The sequence below is a fragment of the Anoplopoma fimbria genome, chromosome 16, assembly GCF_027596085.1.
Source record: "Anoplopoma fimbria isolate UVic2021 breed Golden Eagle Sablefish chromosome 16, Afim_UVic_2022, whole genome shotgun sequence".
NCBI lineage: Eukaryota > Metazoa > Chordata > Actinopteri > Perciformes > Anoplopomatidae > Anoplopoma > Anoplopoma fimbria.
In genome coordinates, this window is record NC_072464.1 from 875,217 (window position 1) to 899,442 (window position 24,226).

Consider the following 24,226-nt stretch of genomic DNA (forward strand, 5'->3'; position numbering starts at 1 on the left):
AGAGAGGATATATATATATATCTATATATATATATATATATATATATATATATATATATATATAGATATATAGAGAGAGAGAGAGAGAGAGAGAGAGAGATATGAGAGGACCAGAGAGGAGATATATATATATATATATATATATATATATATATATATATATATATATATATATAGATATACCATATATATATATAGATACGGGCGGTGACCGGACTCATGCATCCCGCTGACAGCAGCCTGATCTCGGCTAGGCTCCTCCAGATGTGCCGCTGGCTCCGGTGTCTCTGTGGTTGTGGTTGCAGATGTAACACAAAACATATACATATATATTATATATATATATATATATATATAAACATATACATATTAATATTTTAATATTTTCTAAATGAAAACGAAAAAAGGCAGGGTTGTGTTTTATATCATATTTCGTTTTATTGTCAATATATATGACTGAAGATAACCGGAGTAGGAGTAGAAACGGAGTTTCTGAAGATCCAAAAGATGCCGGATACTTGAGAGGAAGCTGCTTGCTTCGGCTTCCTCGCATTGTGGTCGCTGAGCTTTTATTTTGAAAGCGGATGTACTGAGCTTTATTTTGAAAGCGGATGTACTGAGCTTTATTTTGAAAGCGGATGTACTGAGCTTTATTTTGAAAGCGGATGTACTGTGGTTGAATCACGTGACTGAAGATGGCTGAGGTGAGGATGAGCGTCGGCGGAGGAGACGTGATGAGAGATGCTGAATATGCTCCGAAAACAAACGCGAGGAGCGACGCAGACATAGACCGACGACTGGTGAGTATCTGTCCTCAGGGTCACACTAACATGTGTTACATGTTACATGTTACATGACCCAATGACCGCTAGCGGCACGGCACGGCACGGCACGGCACGGCAGGTGTGTGTGTATTAACTAACACGCAGACTGACCGGCTCACCTCAGCCTCTCTAACAGGTGACTCAGTGGCTGTGGCCCTTTGACCGGTGGGCTGATGGTATTAACAGTAATACTACTCATTATAAACACGTTTATTATAAACACGTTTATTATAAATACCGTTTATTATAAATACCTTTACGTTTATTATAAACACGTTTATTATAAATATGTTTATTATAAAAACACGTTTATTATAAACACGTTTATTATAAATACCTTTATTATAAACACGTTTATTATAAACACGTTTATTATAACTTTATTATAAACACGTTTATTATAAACACCTTTATTATAAACACGTTTATTATAAATACCTTTATTATAAATGCCCTTTGGATGTCGGTTCAATGTCACGATGTCTTAGCACCTAAAGCTAATGCATATTAATGCATATCAGCAGATGTTTAATGCCTTTTACTACCTCAACGTCGGGTAAGATACTTAAAGTACAGTACCAGTCAACAGTCTGGACACACCTTCTCATTCAATGGTTTTTCTTTATTTTATTTTATTTTTTTACGACATCCAAACTATGAAGGAACACATATGGGATTATGTGGTAAACAAACAAATGCTCAACTAACCAGAATGTGTTTTATATTTTAGAGTCTTCAAAGTAGTTGAATGAGAAGGTGTGTCCAAACTGTTGACTGGTACTGTACATAGTTTGAAATCTTCTTATGCCCAAATCAGAGATGATTGCTCCTGAAGGCCATCGGTGTGGACTGATGATGAATGTTAGTTAGAGTCTGATGGTGGCACCTTGATGGTAGCCTGTCATCAGTGTGTGAATGGGTGAATGATATGTAACATACTACTGACTGTAAGTCGCTTTGGAGAAAAGCCTCTGCTAAATGACTGTAATGTAATGTAATGTAATGTTCTGCTGCATGCACATACAATGCTCACACTGCAGTTCACTATTGTGGAACGATGTATATTAGTGCAACTACTACTAATGTAGAATAACTCGCTTCATAAAGAGTTGACTGGGACAGAAACGGCTTTTGTTTTGGATATATATATAATATAATATAATATATATTTTTATATTATATAAATAATTATATAATTATAATATATATAATTTTATAATATTGAGTAGTCTTCATGACTTCACTTTTGGAGGCTGCACAATCGTTCTAGATATTAAAAAATAATCCCTACAAGTTAACTTTCCATGACACAATCAATATGTATAAGTCACTTAATCAGAGCATCAGTATGGCACATTATTAAATAACTTTAGAGGCTAAAATGGAAGCGATCCTGAGTATATGAACCACGACATGGCAGAAAAAAAGCCTTTTGTTAAAACATTTTTCTTAAAATATAAATAGGCAATGTATAATTACATTGGAACTCCATCAGTCTACTTGCTTCTTTAAGTACTCATTAAAGTTTTCTAAGTGTTATTGGAGCACGCATGTCTATTCCACTTAGGAACCACAAAAAAAACACTGGCAAACAGTTCAATCAGACAGTTTGTCTGTATACATAAGTACCTGTGTGGTGTGGCTGTGTGGTAAATGCTGGATGTTTTGTTTTGGTGACAGGGAGGGACTCTGATCGCAGTCGGTCTCGGTGTGGCTGCTGCAGGTTTTGCAGGTAAGAATAGTTTGATACAAGATCAGTAATTTGCCAAGATAACAGCATCCCAATGTGCATGTGCACTATTCTTTTTCAGGTTTTGGTATATTTTCACTCACTCATTTTGTTACTCCTTCCTGCCATATAATAACATTTTAAGTGTGATTCAGATTTCTGCTTTGCTTTTTGTTGCTCCCTTTTCATTTAGAAAACGTGTTTGTTTTAAAACTGTTTCATGTATTAATTTAATCCCCAGGCCGCTATGCATTCCAGCTGTGGAAGCCTCTGGGACAGGTCTTCTCTGAAACTGTGAGGAAGATGCCCTCATCGGTGAGTAATTATTTTACCTCCTGTACACCTACACTGACGTTCAGTAGCCTATTCCCGTTCGTCTTTTTTGTTGTGCACATTGTAGATGGTTCAAAAAAACTCTTGAGATACCTCAGAAAAGGATTGTGAATCATAGCTATAATCCTTCTCTGTCACCACAGGCTTTCTCATCATATTACAAAGGAGGTTTTGAGCAGAAGATGTCCAAAAGAGAGGCCAGCCTCGTTCTTGGCATCAGGTAATGAGATGTGTTGTGGTTTATATTTCTTAAATGTTATCTGTAAAACTTCTAAGGAAAGTCCTTCAGCGTGTGTGACTCACAGCTGCTCACATAGATGTGTTATTTGTTTTTGTGTCCAGCCCAGTGAGCACTAAGGCCAAGGTACGCGAGGCCCATCGGAGGATCATGGTCCTGAACCATCCAGATAAGGGTAAGCTTAAACTCTCACCATCAATGTGAGAAAAGTCTGATGTCTGTAAAACTGCAGCTAGCGCTGAGTCAGTGCTGGAGAAAAGTCTGGCTGAATCCATGATTATGTGCAGTAAAGGGAAAAAACACTCTGGGTTATTACATTTCTTAAAACCATCCTAGGCGGCACAAAGCCCAAGATGCAGCGACCGTAACCTTGCAGAATAGTGTCGGGAGGGAACTCTTTTTCAGTGAAACATTTGCATGTGGCAAGGCGAGCACTGTCATTGAAATGACTTAATCCCTAGTGCCCTAAAGGTGAAGCATTTCTATACTTTGGCTCTGATGGAGCTCACTGGACGGGTTAAAATGTGTCTGATAACAAGAAACAAATCAATAAGTAGCATATTCTTGGTACCAGAAGGAGACATGTATTTATTGCTTTAAGGATTTTTTTTATGTCCCATTCCTTACACCGACATATCACCCAGTGACCCAGGCCTAACTTCAGTTATTGAAAAAAATATGGATGGTTGAGTGTTAAAGGAGTGATCACGGAATAAGACTTGTGGTTGTGTGTGTGTGCAGGTGGGTCACCGTATCTCGCCGCTAAGATCAACGAGGCCAAAGACCTTTTGGACAAGGAGAACCGGCGATGACCTGCACCGTTAACGGACACTTTAAAGACCCCCATTACCGTGCGGATGATCTACGCTATGTGGTTCTGCTTCATCAATGTCAACACCAAGGCATCCACTCCGGGCACCTGGAAGCAAAAAAATATATTGACATGACAGTTTTATTCTTAACAATGTTACTAATCTCCAACTTAATTTGTCAACATTGTGAACATATGAAGATGTGTGTCAACCAAGAGTGAAGGATATTGCCTTTAAATGACTTGACATATAAAATTATCTATTTTAAGGAGCGGGACAATGTTTCATTCAAATATTTCCATGTTTGAACAGTTAGTGTGAAAGTGGTGAAACACAATTTTCTTTTAATAAACTTTATTTGAAAACATTTACAGTAGTTGTGTTTGTATTAAAATGAGTGACTGTGGTTGATTGAGCTTTAGACAAATAAAATAAAAAACACTTCAGACTGCAACTTCAAAACGCTTCTTTATTTAGAGGATGATGTCATATGTATATATTATTTGACATAGAGCAAAGACGCAGTATTTAGCGGTTACACTTACAGCAGCAGTTATTTGTCAAAAATACCAACCAGTCACGCCGAGTTTTGCTTGAAAAAAGTGTAAATAAATAGAAAAAGGAATCAGTCCTATTCTCATGTCAGTCTGGATCAGAGAAAAGCTGCGCAGGTTTGATTTCCGTCATGAAGGCAGCGGGCTTATTCAGAACAGCGAGGTGGTCAGAATGTTTGGGTCCTTAAGAGATGTTAGGCATCATGGAAACACTGATGTAACAACTACAAGAAACCTCTGAGAAAGGGGAAACATAAGACATGTCGGCTGTTGTTTGCGTTGCTCTTTGGGACTATGCCTATGCTTATTTGTACATGTCATTCAGCCCGGAGAGTTTCATGTCCATCCCAGCGTTGAAAAGCTCCTACGGGAGGAATGTACAGGACCGTCGGTGCAGGAATGCCATCGTGTCGCTGCACACCTGATGCTCTGTGGCCCCGCCCCTCCTGTAACGGCCAACAAGCTCATCTTCCATCAGGGGAGGGAAATAAAAGGAGGCGGGGTGGCAGAAAAGGCGAGAAGTCGGGGGAGGCACAGACTGAAACCTTGGTAACCACGTTAGCACCATGGAAGCTCCACCCACTTAGGTGAACAAGAGGCATGCTGGGAAAGAGGAGATGGTTTAAGCTGTACATTAGAAGAATTCTTATCCAAACTGATTATTTTACAGTCGGTCCCGTCGTCAACAGAGCATCCGGAGATGTGAATATTAATAATCCCGGTATGTTACAGTTGTGGAATCTGCCAGATGGCTATAGGTACGGCGGTAAAGCCCTCTCAGTTTCTGCTGATCGGAGTGACATGTTCACATCCAACATGTTTCCCATCTTTCAGGAAGATGAAAAAAGCAGTGAGGCTGATGGGAAATGAAGTAATGTAAAGAAACACCAGCAGTAAGAATAAACTGTCAGCGGTCCATTAGCAGTCCTGTGTGGCCCTCTCTAAGTCTTCATCCACCTGCCTGGCCCCCTCCTCCTCCTCCTCTTCCTCTTCATCTTGCTCCTCTTTCTCGCTCAGTTCCTCGCCGATCACGTCCAGCCGCGCCTCATGCCCGTTTAGCCCCTCCTCCTCCTCCTCTTCATCATCATCATGAAGCCCCACCTCCTGCAGCTGCAGGCGTCGCTCCTCCACCAGCATGAGGCGCTCCCTGACGCCCTCCGCTGCCGCCGCTGTGTCGCTGGGACTCCCGAAGTACTGCTCGGTCCTGAAACGACAAGGATTCGAGTCAGGCGTGTGTGTGTGTGTGTGTGTGTGTGTGTGTGTGTGTGTGTGTGTGTGTGTGTGTGTGTGTGTGTGTGTGTGTGTGTCATATTATGGGGACTCAGCTCCCGTGTGGGGACAAAAAGCTGGTGAGTCTCTTAATTTTAGGGTTAAAAGCAGCTATAATTATTATTTTTATATCAACAACGGATCGCTGCTTGTTATCGAACCAACATAAAATATGAATATGTGAATGATGGGCAACTGGCTAAAAAAACAAAACAAATATTGCAGGTTTAAAGGTGCTAAAATTCCTATTCACGGCATTATTATAGCAGCAAACAACTATTTGTAGTGGAGTAGTGGAGAAATGTCTACTTTCGCAGGAAATTAACTCACTCTCCCTCTGTGTGTGTTTTATCTGAGCTTCTCTCTGATTTGTTTATACGGGCCGGCCTTCGAGCGTTGATCGAGGCCGCCGTTCTACACTGTGCTCAAATGTCGGTTACGGCTGATGAAGCTCTCTAGACAGAAAGCTTTGTTGCGGTAATATATATACATATATAATATATATGTGTCTGTGTGAGTGTGTGTGTGTGTGTGTGTGTGTGTGTGTGTGTGTGTGTGTGTGTGTGTGTGTGTGTTTGTACCCGTCAGGGAAGATAACAGGCAAGGTCAGTCTGTCCAGCAGAGTTTTCCCAGAAGTGTCGACCTCATCTAGAGACTCTGGGTCCACACATTCCTGCTGCAACACCTGAAACACAGTAAAAAAAAAAAAACAAAAACATGAGTACCGAAGGCAAAATTAAATTTTCAACGTCTGGGTAGCTACAGCGGCGTCCCAGGGTCCGTGTGTGACGTTGATTACAGCTGCTTCTACTGAAAAGACCGCCAACAAGTGCCCCAACTGCACATGCCGTTTTTACTGCTGCTGCAACAGCTCAATCATAATAAAAAACGGTTAGGTCTAAGTCTCTAATCTTGCTCACCTTCTCGGCGGCGGTGTGGAAGTTCAGAGCCAGCTCCAGTCTCTGCTGTCTCTCCTCAGCGCTGACGCTGAACTGTTTCCAGACCCGGTTGAGTCTGGGCAGAGTGTCTCCTGACGAGCGCGTCGTGCAGCGCAGGGACTGACAGAGGACGACGGTCGCCTGCAGCAGCTGACGGCCGTAATCATACGTGCTCTGCAGGAAGAGACGGGAGACAAACGTAGAGACAGAGTTATTGTGGGTCTGTTATCACTTTCAGCATAAATGTATCCTTTTTTCAACTCTTAAAGTTGACAGTTTTAAATGTTTTTATTTGAGTATACTTAGAGTTGTCTGGACGTGTCTCACCTGAGCGACGTCCACGAACTTCCTGTGTTTGTCCAACATGGTCCGTGTCTCCTGAGAGTCGTCGCCCAGTCTGACGTGGGTCTTCAAAAGGGCGTCCAACAGCTCGCCAAGCCACTCTACTGACTGAGCACACACAAACACAGATTATCACACAGATTATCTCATCAATACAGGAAGTATTGTCGTGTGTGTTGTTGTTGTTGTTGTTGTGTCCTACCTGTAAAGCATCTTCTTCACATTTGAACAGTTGGACCATCTGTAGCATCTTCAGCCTCCTCACATCCACCATGTCCTCACACCTGCAAAACACACACATTCACACTCATTCAAGTATCCTAACTAATAGTGTAACACGCCGCTATCGCCCCCTACCAGCGCATTGCACATTACAGCATTAATAGGAAAGAGTTGTGCAGAACAAACAACATATTGGGGATTTATCTATTGTTAAGTGTTTCATCTGTAGTGGTGGCATTAGAGCAAAAGTCACGGTGCCACTAAAATTTAAAACAGATCATCCTCTGAGGAGCAGGAATGAGATTGGAACATTTGATGAAAATCTGACCAGTGGTTGTATTTTTCTGCTCTGTAAAGAAAAAGGAAACACAGCTACCTCTGCTTGCGGAGCTGCATCTCCTCCATCACAGTCTGGACGTGCTGAGTGCTGTCCTGCTGCTCCCCAGCGGGATTCTCCGTTTCCTCCAGGGGCCACGGCGGCTGGGTGCACATCTGCTCCATCAGCAGCCCCCCCTTCTGACGCAGAGAAGCGAGACCAGCCTCTGCAAGGATAGACGATTAACACACTCTGATTAATGCCACAAAAAAAAAAGAAATACAAAGCATTATCATTTCAGAGGACACGCTTTTTCATTCGGAGCACTGACCGACAGTCTGCAGCTTCTCCTCCAACAGCTTGAGGTTTTGTTGAATCGAAGCTCCGTCAGCTGGAGCCACGTCAGCACAGAGCATGCCCAGCAGACCGTCCAACTGCTGGGACAACTGCAGAGGCAGAGGCAGAGCTTTAATTACTCAAAATAAATCACATGCACTTTCATTTTCATGCCACTTGCCCACATTTGGATTCATCATGGAAAGTTCTGGATTTAGTTTGTGGACAGACCAAGAGGTGATCCATCAGTTTACGTCCTGAAGAGCTGTTAAAAGTCCCCCCCCCCCCCCAATTTTTTTGTTTCCTTTTTCACTTTCAATGGGGCTAGCAGTTTCCCTCTGCCTAAAGTCTTTGTGCTAAGCTAGGCTAAACATATCCCAGACCAATATCTGTACTGGATGTGCAAAAAGTCTCATTTTTAAACGTGTGTGTGTGTGTGTGTGTGTGTGTGTGTGTGTGTGTGTGTGTGTGTGTGTGTGTGTGTGTGTGTGTGTGTGTGCGTGCGTGCTTGCGTGTCTGTTTACCTCCTGCGTGGTGCCGTGGAAGCCCTGTGCCGCCTGCAGGACGTTCTGCCGGCCCTCCAGCTGAGCAGCCTGCTGGTAGCAAACGTCGCTCAGCTGCTGCTGCAGCGCCTTCAGCTCCACCACCTCCTCCTCCTCCCCGGCACTGAGCAGGGCAGCGATCTGCTGGTTCAGCTCCACGTACACCGCGAACCACTCCTGTAAAAAACACACAGACACAGAATGAGTCTGATGAAGTTTCTAATATTTGGTTTACTCTGACTGATTGGTAAGATCTGTAATATACAGTGAAAAGGACATTTTCAAGAGAAGAGTTTGGCATTCTTGCTGAGTAGATTGATACCACTCACAGATTTGTGCGTCCAATATGAAGTTGGAGTCAGGAAACAATTAGCTTTGCTTAGCTTAGCATAAAGGCTAAAGACGGTTTGTTTAATTTGAGTCACTTCTCCTGGCAAAGAAATCAAAATGGTTCTTTGATGTTTGTAAAGTGAAATTAGGGGTTATTTTAGTCAGTCGGCTGACATCAATGAAGGATTTTAAAGAATTTGATGTAACATTTATTTTACTAGGATATTCCCATTGAGATTTAAAGTCTCTTTTTCAAGCGACTCCTGGTCAAGACAGCAGCATTATAAAGTTTCACGTAAAAGCAAGAACAACAGACTTTAAGTGAAAGTTTTTTTATGCTGATGATGATATCATCACTTGAACCCCAACATGACAAGTATCATGTGAAACGCTTTAAGAGTGTATTTTTCTCTGGCAGCGACTACAAACAGCAGGGTGACAGCATCAAAGGGGAAACTCCACTCAGATCTGTATCTAACCCCAAATGTGATTCATCGACGTGCTTGTCACAAGATGACGTGTGTGTGTGTGTGTGTGTGTGTGTGTGTGTGTGTGTGTGTGTGTGTGTGTGTGTGTGTGTGTGTGTGTGTGTGTGTGTGTGTGTTTCTTGGATGCGTTGCATTACACTGTGCTGGCTCTCGATCTCCTCGTGTTTCTGCTGCAGGGCCTGAGCCGCTCGCATCGAGTCCCCGATCGCCTGCTGAGTCTTCAGCAGCTCTGAACCTGGACCCTGGAGCCAGGTGACCACCTGAGATATGAGGAGGAGAAAAACACACAATACACATTTAGTGATCTCCTAATGAGGAAGAGCAAGTGGGAGGCGCCGGTCCCATTCATTTTCTCCCCTCAGACTCATAGTTGGAGCTCTTGCACAGTTTAGAAACCAGGGCCAAGAAACTAAAGCAGCTAAATAAATTAATTGAACCTTCATTAATTATATTATTTATATATGCCATTTCCTACTGATATGTTTTCAAAATGTCTACTGGAGACGCATGTTGATTGTGAGGATCTCCTTCAGCCTCATGAAGTCTCTGAGCTGCAGTGCAGCAGAGCGACCAGCAGGGGGCTCTCAGCCTCCATTGGTCTCTGTTATGACGTTCAGATGCAATCAAACATGATACAACGTCATATCATTTTCTTCAAGGTTCACTGTCATAAATCTATCATTTAAAAAATAAAAAATAAAGTACTTTTCCTTAAGATACTTTTCCCTTTTTTTTTTCTTTTTTTTTGAAGTTTTCCACAAATATATTAACATGTTACAGTAGAGCCAACTGAATTATGAAAAAGTTAAATCGGAATTGATATTCAACAGCTGAAACATGTAAGGGTAGGGAATTAAATGAAAACATACAGACCTCATCGAAGTTTAACTGAATTTATGAATTTGATATTAAAAGGGGCATTCCCGGGATTTAGCATTGTTCTTTCATTAAGTTGGAGGAGAAAAAAAGAAAAGCATTTTAAACAGGAAGGTCAAAATCAAAGCAGAAGAGGAAGAAGCTATGAGTCGCGCTCCAAGACACGTTGGATCCTACATTTCCCAAAATGCAACTCTATCGATAGACCCTCTCGGCCTAGTAATTGCCCACACCTTTTAAAACTCACGTCCCAAGTTTGTAAGGTCAGTGGCCAGATCTTAAGTCTGATCTGAGATAACCTTATGTGTAAAATTGGTAGAGTGGCCCTTTAAACTTTAAATTTAACTGATAGGGAAAATGGGGAAAAACAATTGTGTATCTTTTTATGGTTTTAAAAATATAATTTACTCATTTTATTTAATTATCTTAGAAAAATATTTGAATTTTCCACATCATTACAATGTATATTACAACTATTTGTTTATTGCAGATAAAATGATGCAGTGATTAAGTTATGAGTTAAACTTGTAACTATACAGTGCAGTGACATCTAGAACAGTCAACCAGATGTGTGTTTCACTAAGATCATGATTTAATTGTATTTATCAGGTCAGTGATGCCTTAAAGAGCAAACACACACACGCACAGTTCGATCCAGAAGTAGGCCACCCCACCTCCCACCCAACCTCAAATCCTCCAGGCTAGCGACCAACATGGTGCGGTTCCCATGGCAACCCCGGGCTCATCTCCAAGACAGTGGTGTTACCCATCAGCCCCTGCGGCTGCAGGAGCCCCAGTAAACACAGTGGAGTCTACTTCTACAGAAGCACTACTCGCTGATGCCGTCTCTGAGGGTGAAAGGTCAAAGACTGGATGATAAAAGAAGCGGGGCAGGAGACCTCTAAAGACTCAGGAGGCTATTGTAGCGATGTATACAGCATACATCAGTTTGTCTACATGTGAAACATAGACCGGACACACGGGGGAACAGCTAGTCTGGCTCTGTCTAAGAGGATTTTAGAAACAATTCCACCTACCATTAATGTCTCAGCCATGTTTAGTGTCGCTGCGTTTTGCAGAAAAAAGACCCCAATCATGAATCATCCCAAAGGTTGAAAAAAGAAGTGAGATTCTGGCCAATAAGTGAAACAAAACAGAATGTTGACACTCGATCTAGAGATGGAGACAGAGAGTCACAGCTGTGTGTGTGTGTGTGTGTGTGTGTGTGTGTGTGTGTGTGTGTGTGTGTGTGTGTGTGTGTGTGTGTGTGTGTGTGTGTGTGTGTGTGTGTGTGTGTGTGTTACCTGCATGACCTTGGCATGGATCTCATCCAGCTGGGTGCGTTTGTTTCGCTGCCTGCAGAGCTCCTGGTATCTGGTGTACTGCTCCCTGAGCGAGTCCAGCAGCTTCATCACCTGAGGCTGAGCCAGCAGCTCTTCCTCCATGGGGCACCAGGCTGGACCTGGAGGTGAGAGAGGGGTCAGGCGTGAAGAACTGTGAAGTTGATAACATCCCCTTATCTCTGGTCTAATCTCGTACCTGCAGTGGGTCCTTTTCAGGACATTAAAAGTATTTTTTTTCAAACAGTTTGTCTGAGAAGAGGTAGCTTTTCTGGACTGATTTTGACGTCTGTCACTCGAACGTCTCATGAAAAAGGTCAAATATGTGTGGACACTCAAACAAGGCCTTATGTGTTTTGTTGAACAAGTCATTCCAAAACCAAATGCTTTAATCTGCTGCTATATCAGCCTCCACTTTCAGGCTTTCCACCAGATTTCTGGAAACCAGGCTGCAGGGATTTGCATCCATTTGGCTTCAAGAGCATTAAGTGAGGTCCAACACTGATGTTGGGTGATAAAGTACCTAGGACTCAAGCAGTCTACGCAGTACCCTCGTACACTGCTTCATACTGCAGTGGAAACACTGGAGCAACGGAATGACCTCATTCAACTGTCCATCTCAAACAACAGCTCAGAGAAAGACAATTGCACCAAACTATACAAAAGACATTCATTCATTCATCATTCATCCGTCTGAGCTCCACTAACACAGTGACACCTGGATGATTGACAGCTGCTTCCTCACCTCCCTGTCCTCCTCCCTCTGAGCCGTTGAAACGCCGCTGCTGCAGCTCCGACAGCAGCTCATGACCTGCAGACAGACAGACGGAGAGAGAGGGGGTTGAGATTTAAAAGCCTGATACACAAAAAGCTTCTGAAACAATAACGTGTCAGTGTTTGTGTACATGCTGCAGAGGGAGGATGGTGGCACCACAAACAAAGACCTCCTTTCAGCCCCCGCAGACACAGAGCGCTCAGTACACTGAACGCAGCCATCCACGCGTCCATCGTTTATCCATCGCTCATCCATCCTTGGCTATTATTTAGCTCCAGGTCTTGGTTGTAGCCGACACAGTATCCAAGACCTCCTTCTCAACCCCCCACATCATCAAGAGGCAGGCCCACTTCCAATCTGGCCCCAGACCCCCCATTCCCCTCTGAACCCCAAGCAGTTTTGGGGCGTTTTTTTGCTCCTATCACATTTTTCTCTCTGTGGCCTTGATCTTAACTGAATTAATTTAAGTCCTGCACCTCTATGGAAAACGCAAAACCATGGCTAAAGCAGAGAGAACTCCAAAATGTCCTTTGTGCAGTATAACACAATTGCAATGCTATAAATTATGTAAAATGAAAAAAATAAAGTTGAATGCCTATGATAATTTATTTTACAAAAAAACGTTGAGACAAGTTTACCCATGTTGGAAAAAAATGGGAGGCTTAACGTACTATAAATATTAAGCTATTCACAATTTTACAACCTTTACTTACAGCCTCTCTCGTCCTCTCCTCTCTGTCTGTTCAGCAGCCTGCAGCTCAGTAGATAATTCACACAATTTTTGTCACGAGTCAACCATACTGTTCATGTGATTGTGAGGTGTATATTATATATTTATTATTTTTCCCCACTGCTATTAGCAGCTATAACTCTTAAACTGTGGTTTACTCTGTTACTGCATTCATTTTTTGTTGTTATATGCTGTAGCACACATCATTTACAGAGTTCTTAATTAGATTTTTCCTTATGTATTGTAATATTGTAGATTGATGCACATATTTTACACACATATTTATATTTTCTTATAATTTATCAGTTATATATTTATATTCTAGAATGGGAGCAATTGTAACGTAATCCTAATTTCCCTGCGAGGATCAACAAAAAGTATTTCTGATTCTGATATTTATCTTTAGTTTCCTTGCCGCTGTGTTTATAATATATACCTTAAAGAAGGGTTCTTCATTCAGCTGGGAGTGTGACTACAAACGGAGTTCACTCTGTCGTGCACTGGGAGGTTTGGCTGCTTGGATGCACGATTCCTTCAGTCACTACCCACAGTTCATGACAACAAGTGAGAGTAGTTGTGTTCACAGTTAGCAAATAACTCGAGCTGAAAATAGGGCACTGGTTGGGTTATTATATTTACTGTAAGAACTTTTATATTTTTGCACTGAACTACGAGGGGGTAAATCAGTTTACAGGAGAAGATTCTCCTACAAAAAAACATTAAAAGCAGCAATTTTTTTATTTTTATTAAACTGCTTTTAATTGCTTTGAGCACAGGAAATGATACTTGCAGTGGTTTTAAAGGATTGGTTCACAGATATTCAAGTCTGGCTTAAAACAACAGTCAGGTGTCTATATGAACATCCAAAGAGGTTTTGCTTGCTGTGATTATTCCTACTGTTCATACTGGCCATTGAAAAAATAATCCCCTCCTAAAGCTTTTTGAATGTAAGTGATGGGGACCAAATCCAGTGTCCTCTTTTTATTCAAGAACACCCTCTTAAGTTTTCCAGTAGAGTAAGGATGTGTATATCTGAAAATGGGCTTAAAGTAAAGAGATAATATTTACCGGTCTGAAGGACGGTCTCAGGGTCGACGGACGGCAACAGGGCGCAGTCAGCTGATCTGCAGAGGACAGAGAGACACACAGCTCTGAGTTTCAGTCTGCAGTTCGTACACTTTAGACTGTGTGTGTGTGTGTGTGTGTGTGTGTGTGTGTGTGTGTGTGTGTGTGTGTGTGTGTGTGTGTGTGTGTGTGAACGTACTTCTCCTTGTCCACCGCGCTGCCCTTGTCGCTGTCATTGATAATGGACAGCTCATCCAGCAGTGAGGTCGACTCCCTGGTGAACTTCTCAAAAACCTACGACAAATGAAACAAATCTCAACAAACAGGCTTAGACATGGCGCCAGGTTACCGTAGCAACAAGGTTTTCTTTTTTAATTTTAGATGTAAAATATCAAATACAGCAATGTATTGAAAATAAAACACTGACCAGTCTCTTGTTGAGCCAGTCGTTGTGGTCGTAGTCCAGACTTCCACCGAAATCGTCCGTCAGCTGACACGGTTCGATGTAACGAGTCAACTTATTGGCCGACACCAGGATCACCTGACAGGAAGCACACACACACCAGCACTGAGTCAGCTTTTGTTATCTTTAAGTGTAAAAGAGCTGTCTAAATACCAACACTACCAACATAGCATTAAGGAGCTCATGATGATGAGTCAGCGTCATTACAATCAAATATTCACAGTTAGTGTGGTTCTTTTTAATTCCACATTCAAAATTTGTGCATTATGTATCAGATTATCTGAGCTGTGATTCTTCTTCAAATGGTTGACATTTCCCCAAAAAGCACATATTGATATTGTTGACATACCTGAGGAGAAAATATACTTTATAAGCTTTCCTTTGGCATGTTTCAATATATTGAAGCCTGCATGATGTTGGATACAATGAATTATGGGCTGTCATAATTATGAATGCTCCTTTGAGGCCCTGACGTCTATTCTAATAATATATTGTATTTAGTATTGTGGTGGGATCTGAGTAAATGTATTATTATTAACTTTTTCCATATGTTAAGGTCTGTTTGTTCAGGCACAACTCACACAAATGTAACATGCTTAATATGCGCATTTGTTTGACTGAAATCACATTTGGGGTTTGTAGGATATATTTATAGGCACCTACTTAATTTTATGCATTCAGTCTTGACAGGGTAGAGGCACAATTTGTATTGTTGTTTAACCATATCTATACAGTGATGGAAGATTTGCCATATACATATATCCCTACAGATTAAGCTATACATTTAAGAATGTGTTTTTTTAAGAATGCATTTAAGCCTTTAAGCATTCATTCTATAGGAATCTAACCGTTTCATGTAGGCGTTTTGGGGCACATTTGTGATTGTTGTTCATTCCAGCGCTGATCACCGATTAAATATCTAGCACTGCATCAGTCTGCTAACCCAGAAGGGTTCATGGATCACAAGACGTACTTCAGTCTCCCAGAGCACATTCTAAATCTGGAGATAGAGCGCTCACTGTTCATTAACAGCCTGCGAGCTGATCTGGATCAGGTTTTACAGGAGACCATCTTCTAAGCCGACCTTTGCAATTAAGACGTTAACCAATATTTGTGCCCGTCTGTACATTTTATCCTTTCATATTATCACTCAATAAAGTGCCCTGACCTGCACCCGTATGGACGGTTGCTTTACAAATAACGTTGGACAGTCAGACAGCTGGTAGTGAGCCGTTCTTCCAGCTGTCGCTGCAGCAGATGCTCTCGGAGAAATTGGACTCTACTCAGAGTGTGTGTGTGTGTGTGTGTGTGTTTATTCTAATGTAAGGTCAGACTCTAGAGCAGCTGTACGACACACCCCCCACTGTGACATACACACACACTCCATAGTTTAGATGAGTCACATTTCAACACCGTCACCGGAATCTTTTTTTCCAGCAGCTGTGTATGTGTGCATTAAAATAAAGTGAAGAAGATCAGCGCTCTAACAGATTTAAATAACAAACTCAATCCAAGCACATTATTTTCCAAAGAACTTTAATCCTACAACCCAACATTAAACTGTTGCTGTTGACTAGCCGAGTCTTAAATGTTGGAGCGTCTTTGAACGCACTAAACTTCTATTATGAGCAGCAACTTTACAATTGGCTACACACCCACCAACTTGCTCCGGTTACCGTGGCAACAACGATAGAGCCAACATGGCTGTAGAAATCTGGGTCACAGCGACTACTGATCTCTGTCTGTAAAACCATCTGTTGTAATAGAAGAGGAGGCTGGCCGAGAATCACAACGTACAAAACACTCACTTATACTTATACTTATACACACACACACACACACACACACACACACACACACACACACACACACACACACACACACACACACACACACACACACACACACACACACACACACACACACACACACACACACACACACACACACACACACACGGCTCAGGTTTACAGTAGCACTCAGGACAGTTAATGATGCTCAAGGTTATCATAACTGGCTCAGTTTCTCTCTCTGTTTGATATCAGCTAAACAACACAAATCAAGAGTCTGTGTCTGTGTGTGTGTGTGTGTGTGTGTGTGTGTGTGTGTGTGTGTGTGTGTGTGTGTGTGTGTGTGTGCTTTTGTACTACAATGTTGTCACAAGAGCAAAAACTGAAATTCAGAAAGTCTGTTTGCCTCTGGAGTTGGATAAAAACTGGGTTTTTCCACACTGGTTCAGAGCAGCTATAAACCCGGTTGCCTTTTAGACGTGGTGGGACAACTAGTCAATAATATGATTCCCTTTACTATCTGGGGAAAGCAAGCCAATAAGTGAAGCAGAATATTTCTTAACAACTGGCTGAGAAGTGGGGAATCAACACACAGCCAAACCAGGCGGCAACATCCAGTTCTGAAATGTGAAGCCAATGCTAAAGTGCCTTCAAGTTAATTCTCTCTTATGGCCATTAGGGGGCGACTCTTCTCATTGGAAAATAAGTGTGATTGTATAGAAGAGAAAATGACCCTACTTCTAACTTGATTTATTACCTCAGTAAACATGGTTAACATGAGTTTATGGTCTCAATCACTAGTTCCAAGTCTTGTTCAAAACAGTATGATGTTTATTTAGTAAATGATGGTGCATTTAGAGTCATTAAAATAGAGATATTAAAATAGACCATAAAGCAGGGTATGCTTTAGTGCGTGGCTTACATTGTAATTGACAGGTTGCTACCACAAGCGTGTCTCTGAGTCACTCCTCCGCGGTCCAAATATGGTCACTTCCATACACTGGTTACAAAAGATCAAGATGGTGCAGGCAAAATAAGAGACGGGGAATAATGCCAAACTCCAGGCTTCAAAACGGCAGTCCAGAAACCAATGGGTGGATACACGACGATTATGTGAACTTCTTATAAAAGTCTATGAGCTGAACGGTGCAGGGACGCTTTAAAAACAGGTGTAATATGATTAAAGAATAGAGATCATAATATGTGCAGTGGAGCAAACGCCCATTTTGAGCCACAAAAAGGGTTGTGGGTCCCAGAGCACACTTGGATTCGACAAAAAGAATGTGAAAGAAATTGAATATCAGCACCATTTCTTCTACAGTTGTCTGTCCCATAACAGTTTACTTCATTCTGCGTCTTTAAGAAAAAACATGGTAATCCATCCAATAGTTGTTGGATGTGGTGGACCAGCGTCGTCTCTAGAGCGTTGCCTCTAGCGTGACAAAAAAATTACACAGTTGGTCCCTCTGTTGCTTTTTTTAATGACAAACTGGATATCTGCAACGTTTCAGTTTGTAAAAAAAAAAAGCAGTGGAAACACATGAAAAGCCTCACAGGGTTCAGAAAAGTTAAGGTCAGGGAAAGCCCCTTATTACAGGTTGTTAAGTTCCCACAGCTGGAGTGCGCCTGAGCCCAAAAAACGCTTTCACATTTCAACATATGTACAAAGATCTCATGAAAAATAGGTTCAGAAAACCTTTTTGGTCGTTCGTAGTAAAAATCAGCCAGAACAAAACGTTGAGCGGCAGCTGGGAGACTCACCTCGAAGCCTAGGCGGTCTTTCTCCTTCCAGAAGCAAAAGTGCGTGACCTTCTTGTCCCAGAATTCATCTGGCTTCACCACGCAGACCAGCGACACCTCGGCCGGAATCACATTCTGAAACGGCACCGATAGCATCATCGTACTTAGCTTTTCTTTTAAAACATCCTGGCAATTTCATCATGTCATTTATGACATCATAGGGATTGGGATCACGTGTTTGTACCTGCAACATGAGCACCACAGTCTTCACGATGTTCCACTGAGACTTCCGTCCGTCCACGATAACGGTGAAACCCCGAGCCTTACACTTCTGACTGAGAGAGAGGAGCAGCACTTTATAGGGCAAGTATTATTGTATTATTATTATTATTATTAAGTGTTATTCAACCAACACACACCGACATGTACCCACACGGTTTCCTGTTCATGCAGCATTTGGTTTGCCCGTCCAAACTGATTAAAAGTGTAAGAAATTGTTGTACTGTGAAGGCTGCATTTATGTCCAAGTCATTAGATCGGAGAAATAAGTCCCCAAATCAGAAGTTAGCTTGTAAATGCACTGCTATTTTATAGCTGGCTCTTAGGAACAATAACAGACCATAAACCATAATGAGGATTTTTTTTTTGCAACTTGGGTCCTATATTTGTACTTTGGGATATCATTTCAGTTATGGTAACATTGCACTAAAGCGGCCGCTGTGTTCGCGGGTAAATGTTATCATAATCGATACAAACCACAACCAAAAGTAAAGAATAAGAGCTTAAATTATGGTATAAGACTATGTTTTTTTCTGGAAATTATGTAAGGAATAATCATGATCCTATCATATTGGAGGATGATACATTGATGTAGTCGCTGCATCAGATATTGTATAGTGTAACACCAGCTTTTTACAGAGAGTGTTGTGTTATGAGTTTATTGTAGCCGTGTTTTATGAAGCCCAGTTTAACCTACCGGAATTTTAAAAAGCGTGTGTAATGTGTTTTGGAGGAAAATAAATTCCTGACAAGTGATAACGAGTTGAAAGCATCTGCCAACATCTTTACTGCCGAAATAAAACGGTGCATAAATCACTTGTCAAGCTGACAAACTTTACGGCTTTTAGAGAATATCGTGATGCGGAGCTCAAAATAGACTGAAAAATATGTATGCGACTGAAAAACAAACTAAATTATGCTTATTAGAAGTATTTCATGCTTCACTTTTACGTAAGAAAAGTCTTCACAGATTGGAACCTTGATCTCGGGGAAACTTTCCCGACCGGACCAATCAGAGAGAGTTTTTATATCTTCACAAACAGCTGTTGGAAAGGGAGGGATTATCTAATAATCAGGGTCGTCAGATGTTCGGGCAAATACGAGTTGTAATAAACTGGAATCATCCTTTAAGCCTTTTAAAATACAGCTGAACATGCTGGATTCAGACGCTGCCTGGAGCCTAGATACAAAGATCCAGCAGCTCCTCGATGATGAGTTGACCCCAAACATACCTGGGGATGCTGAGCAGGTAGTCCAGGGTGGCGCTGAGCTCCTCCATGCTGGTCTGATCTGAACTGAGAGGGATGGTCAGGATCAGACCACTGCGCCGGTCTTTGCCCCCTGAAAGGAAACAGATCCGTGGATTACTGAACAAAGTGCATGTAAACCGAGATTATAGAGTCCTGTATACATGTTATGTCATGGTGTGTATGTGTGTGTGTGTGTGTGTATGTATGTGTTTTACCTGACAGAAAGGCCAGTTTCTTCTTGAGGATGGGGAGCATGTTGGTCGCTTCCACAGTAACGTTGGACATCTGTTGACAAACGTAAGCACCTTGAATAAATGGCAAAAGGTTCCATTTTTTTTCTTCAAATACTTCATTTATATGACATTCACATGTTCATAGGAACAGATTTTGGTTGCTGTAATTTGTCTCAAGTAAGACACGTCACTAGACCACAGTCTCAGTTAGTGGTCAACAATCTCATACACTGGTCCACAGTCTCAGTCACTGGTCCACAGTCTCAGTCACTAATCAACATGCTCAGACAGTAGTCAACTATCTCAGTCACTAGTCTACAGTCTCAGTCACTAGTCCACAGTCTCAGTCACTAGTCCACAGTCTCAGTCACTAGTCCACAGTCTCAGTCACTAGTCCACAGTCTCAGTCACTAGTCCACAGTCTCAGTCACTAGTCCACAGCTCAATCACTAGTCCACAGTCTCAGTCACTAGTCCACAGCTCAATCACTAGTCCACAGTCTCAGTCACTAGTCCACAGTCTCAGTCACTAGTCCACAGTCTCAGTCACTAGTCCACAGTCTCAGTCACTAGTCCACAGTCTCAGTCACTAGTCCACAGTCTCAGTCACTAGTCCACAGTCTCAGTCACTAGTCCACAGCTCAATCACTAGTCCACAGTCTCAGTCACTAGTCCACAGTCTCAGTCACTAGTCCACAGTCTCAATCACTAGTCCACAGTCTCAGTCACTAGTCCACAGTCTCAGTCACTAGTCCACAGTCTCAGTCACTAGTCCACAGTTTCAAATCACTAGTCCACAGTCTCAGTCACTAGTCCACAGTCTCAGTCACTAGTCCACAGCTCAATCACTAGACCACAGTCTCAGTCACTAGTCCACAGTCTCAGTCACAACATGTCCACATCTCAGTAGTCCACACTAGTCCACAGTCTCAACTGGTCCACAGTCTCAGTTAGAAGTCCACAATCTCATACACTAGTCCACAGTCTCAGTTACTGGTCCACAGTCTCAGTTAGTGGTCAACAATCTCATACACTAGTCCACATTTCAGTCACTAGTCCACATGTTCAGACACTAGTCCACATGCTCAGTTAGTGGTCAACAATCTCATACACTAGTCCACAATCTCAGTCACTAATCCAGGTCTCAGTCACTAGTCCACAATCTAAGACACTAGTCCACATGCTCAGCTACTAGTCCATGTGTCCATGCACTAGTCCACATGCTCAGTCACTAGTCCATGTGTCCACACACTAGTCCACATGCTCAGTCACTAGTCCATGTGTCCACACACAGTCCACATCTCAGTCCACAGTCTCAGTGTCCAGGTCTCAACATTAGTCTCAGTCACTAGTCCACAGTCTCATAGTGGTCCACAATCTCAGTCACTGGTCCACAGTCTCAGTCACTAGTCCAGGTCTCAGTCATTAGTCCACAATCTAAGACACTAGTCCACATGCTCAGTCCCTAGTCCATGTGTCCACACACTAGTCCACACGCTCAGCCAGCGGTCCACATGCTCAGCCACTAGTCCATGTGTGGATGCACTAGTTAACTCTCATTCACCAGCCTACAGCTTTGTATGCCACCTGTTTTCATACTGCTCAGATGACTACCACTGGGTCACCATTAAACACTGGAGCAGCACCGACAACTACAAACCCAGCTGAAGTAGTATGTGAATGTATTGGGGACAGCTCAGGGATTTTCCATAAGGATTTTCTCTCCGCTGGCATTTCTCCCAACAGATTCAGATTCTTGGCTTCACATTCAGCACAGTCTGTAATTTTTTCTGTCTGTGTCATCAGTTATTTTTAAAGAAGCGATGCACCAATCTGACTCTTCCAGTCAGATACCGATAACGATACCTGAGCTTTTAGTATCAGCTGATATGGAGAACCAATCCAATACCAGTGTTTAATAAGCTCTATGTCACTGTGTGGAAGTAACCGGAATCATATTGTATATGAAAGGGTCAGTGTCAGACTTGATTTAAATGTTGCTTTCCTAACTTTGCGAAACAAAATGCAAAACATAAATACACACACACACAAACATAAACACACACACACACACACACACACACACACATACACATATATATATATATATATATATATATAAATGAACTGAATTGTTGTCAACACAGACACAGACATAGGTGTCTGTTTCAACCCTTGCTTTGCACTTTGCTGGTTTAAATGTCCATTGTTTTAACTGTTATATCATGCAATGATAGATACTGGTTTATATTATTCAATGTTCTGAGAGTTAGATGTTCGTAAGTGAATTTTGTAACCTTTGGAAAGAGCCAGGCTAGCTGTTTGCCTCTGTTTCCGGACATTATGCTAAGATAACCGTCTCCAGATTCATATCTGATGACAGACATGAGAGTGTTGTCAACCTTCTCAACTAACGCTAGTTAAGAAAATGAATAAAGATACCTCTAAAAATGTTTTACTACTCCTTCTGAAATCTTTCAGTTTCACTGAGCAAATGTTGTTTATATTGTATTTTGTGATTATTATTATGAATCAATCTGTTTAGTTCATTCTCTGGTTAGAATCACTAACTAGTGTTCCACACTTTGATATTGTACATGCACTGAACTATCATTAGTACTGCAAACCTCCTTCTATTACATTGTTTGATATATATACTGTATATATATATATATTCACACTATGTTATACCATACCTATGTTATTATTGAGACATAGGTATGGGACACATGTTTGAGGAGGTTCAGGTGTGTTCTGTCCATGGCCCTCATGGTGGCATTGTTTATGTTTTATTATGTTACTAGAGTTGAATTATAAATAAATTAAACATTTTTAACCCCAAACTGTAATTTTCATTGTTGCTGTTTTAGAGATGAATATTATTTGTTATAGAGAAACACTCACAACCAGAACATCAAGTGTTCAAGTTGGTTTAATATTTTAGCTACTTGTGTTTACTTCTATACTGTCACTAAACATGTGTTGTGTTCCTGTTCTGTATGATGTGATACAGACAGTGTTCCTATCATCACCATCGTGTTATTAGTGGTAATAAAGGAGTCTGGTTACTGCAGCACCGGGCTTCCTCTTCCTCCTCCTCTTCCTCCTCCTCCTCCTCCTCAGCCTGCCTGCGGCCTGGCTGCAGCGGCAGGACGGCCCGGCACGGCTCGGTTTGTCTCGGCTCGGTTCGGCTCGGCCCACAGACACAATGACCTACATTCAGCTGCTGCAGGCTGCAGGCTGCGGCTCTAACCTCCCTCACCGCAGACACACGCAGCACCGACAACTTCTGATCGATCAGCATAAGTATTGATCGGCTTTTCTTACCTTTCAGTCAGATCTGCAGCATTATCCTGTATCCTCTCCTCCTCCTCCTCCTCCTCCTGTGTCTCTCCTTCTCCTCTTCGGCAGCTCGTCCTCCTCCTCTTTCTCCTCTCCTCTTTCTTGTCAGCGGATATTCAGTCTGTTTTCCATTGAACACTGAACATCCCAGTTTTCTCCCCGTTAGCTCTGAACAACAGTGGAACACAGGGAGCCTCTGCGCAGCCGCAGTGAAGCCCGATGAAAGGAGACGACTTCCGGTAAAGCGACATTCAAAATAAAAGCCTGGAGGAACCAGGGATGAGGACTGAATATCATGCAAAATAGCTAATGGGCATTTTCAATAACATGTCTTATCCATATTCGTATCTGTAAACAATTTGTTCGATTTTGTTTGTATTTTTGTCTTTATTACTTTCAATACATAAAACATTTAAAGTATGTGTACATGCATTCAAATATTTGATGTCTGAGCTTGTGGACAAATAAAATGTATTTATTTATTGTGGCTTTGCTTTTATTGTAGTAGAAGTACTACCCTGAGTCTTCCTCGTAGCACTTATTGTATTCGTAGTAGTTTGTAGCACTTACTATATTCGTATTAGTCTGTTGCAATTATTGTTTTCGTAGTAATCTGCCTCTGCACTATACTTTTGCTCTGGTTTATGCTTTAAGATGCTTGTTTAAGAAAGGAGATGCACTGATGACTTCTGGTGACTAGTAGTTCTCTTGAATACCTATGTTGAATACACTTCCTGTAAGTCGCTTTGGATAAAAGCGTCTGCTAAATGACTGTAATGTAATGTAATGTAATTGTGCCAGAGTGATTTATCTATTTCATGTACTATAAATGCTTCTGTTTTGCATGTCTCAATTAGTGTCCATGCAGTACAATGTTACCTTATTTAGTCCATATTTCCATTAATATTAATATCTCCCATTCTTTGTTTGTCTCGCATGTGTCTTTTTACTAAAATTAATGTCACTTTTATATTTTGCCTTAGAATATACTTTAATATATTATTTTGGATCATTTATAAGCATGCAGAATTATAAATAGAAAAGAGAATATCAATATTAGCAAGGAAAAAA

At 41.7% G+C, this 24,226-nt stretch overlaps 2 protein-coding genes across 2 annotated transcripts; one reads left to right on the plus strand and one right to left on the minus strand.

Annotated features, from left to right (window-relative positions):
• The first annotated feature begins 676 nt into the window (after positions 1–676).
• On the plus strand, positions 677–4,326 carry dnajc15 (DnaJ (Hsp40) homolog, subfamily C, member 15). The gene is made up of 6 exons (XM_054615524.1): positions 677–800; positions 2,505–2,556; positions 2,795–2,868; positions 3,030–3,106; positions 3,229–3,299; positions 3,866–4,326. The coding sequence occupies exons 1-6, from the start codon at positions 696–698 to the stop codon at positions 3,934–3,936; spliced, it is 450 nt and encodes a 149-aa protein (XP_054471499.1). The 5' UTR covers positions 677–695; the 3' UTR covers positions 3,937–4,326.
• A 76-nt stretch (positions 4,327–4,402) lies between these two features.
• sestd1 (SEC14 and spectrin domains 1) lies at positions 4,403–23,366 on the minus strand. The gene is made up of 19 exons (XM_054615087.1): positions 23,141–23,366; positions 19,797–19,866; positions 19,564–19,672; positions 18,297–18,387; positions 18,074–18,187; positions 14,487–14,600; positions 14,259–14,353; positions 14,063–14,118; positions 12,235–12,300; positions 11,454–11,611; positions 9,411–9,533; positions 8,438–8,632; positions 7,909–8,023; positions 7,638–7,803; positions 7,242–7,323; positions 7,025–7,147; positions 6,680–6,871; positions 6,341–6,444; positions 4,403–5,694 (listed from the first exon to the last, which is right to left on the minus strand). The coding sequence occupies exons 2-19, from the start codon at positions 19,864–19,866 to the stop codon at positions 5,409–5,411; spliced, it is 2,259 nt and encodes a 752-aa protein (XP_054471062.1). The 5' UTR covers positions 23,141–23,366; the 3' UTR covers positions 4,403–5,408.
• Between the last annotated feature and the right edge of the window lie 860 nt (positions 23,367–24,226).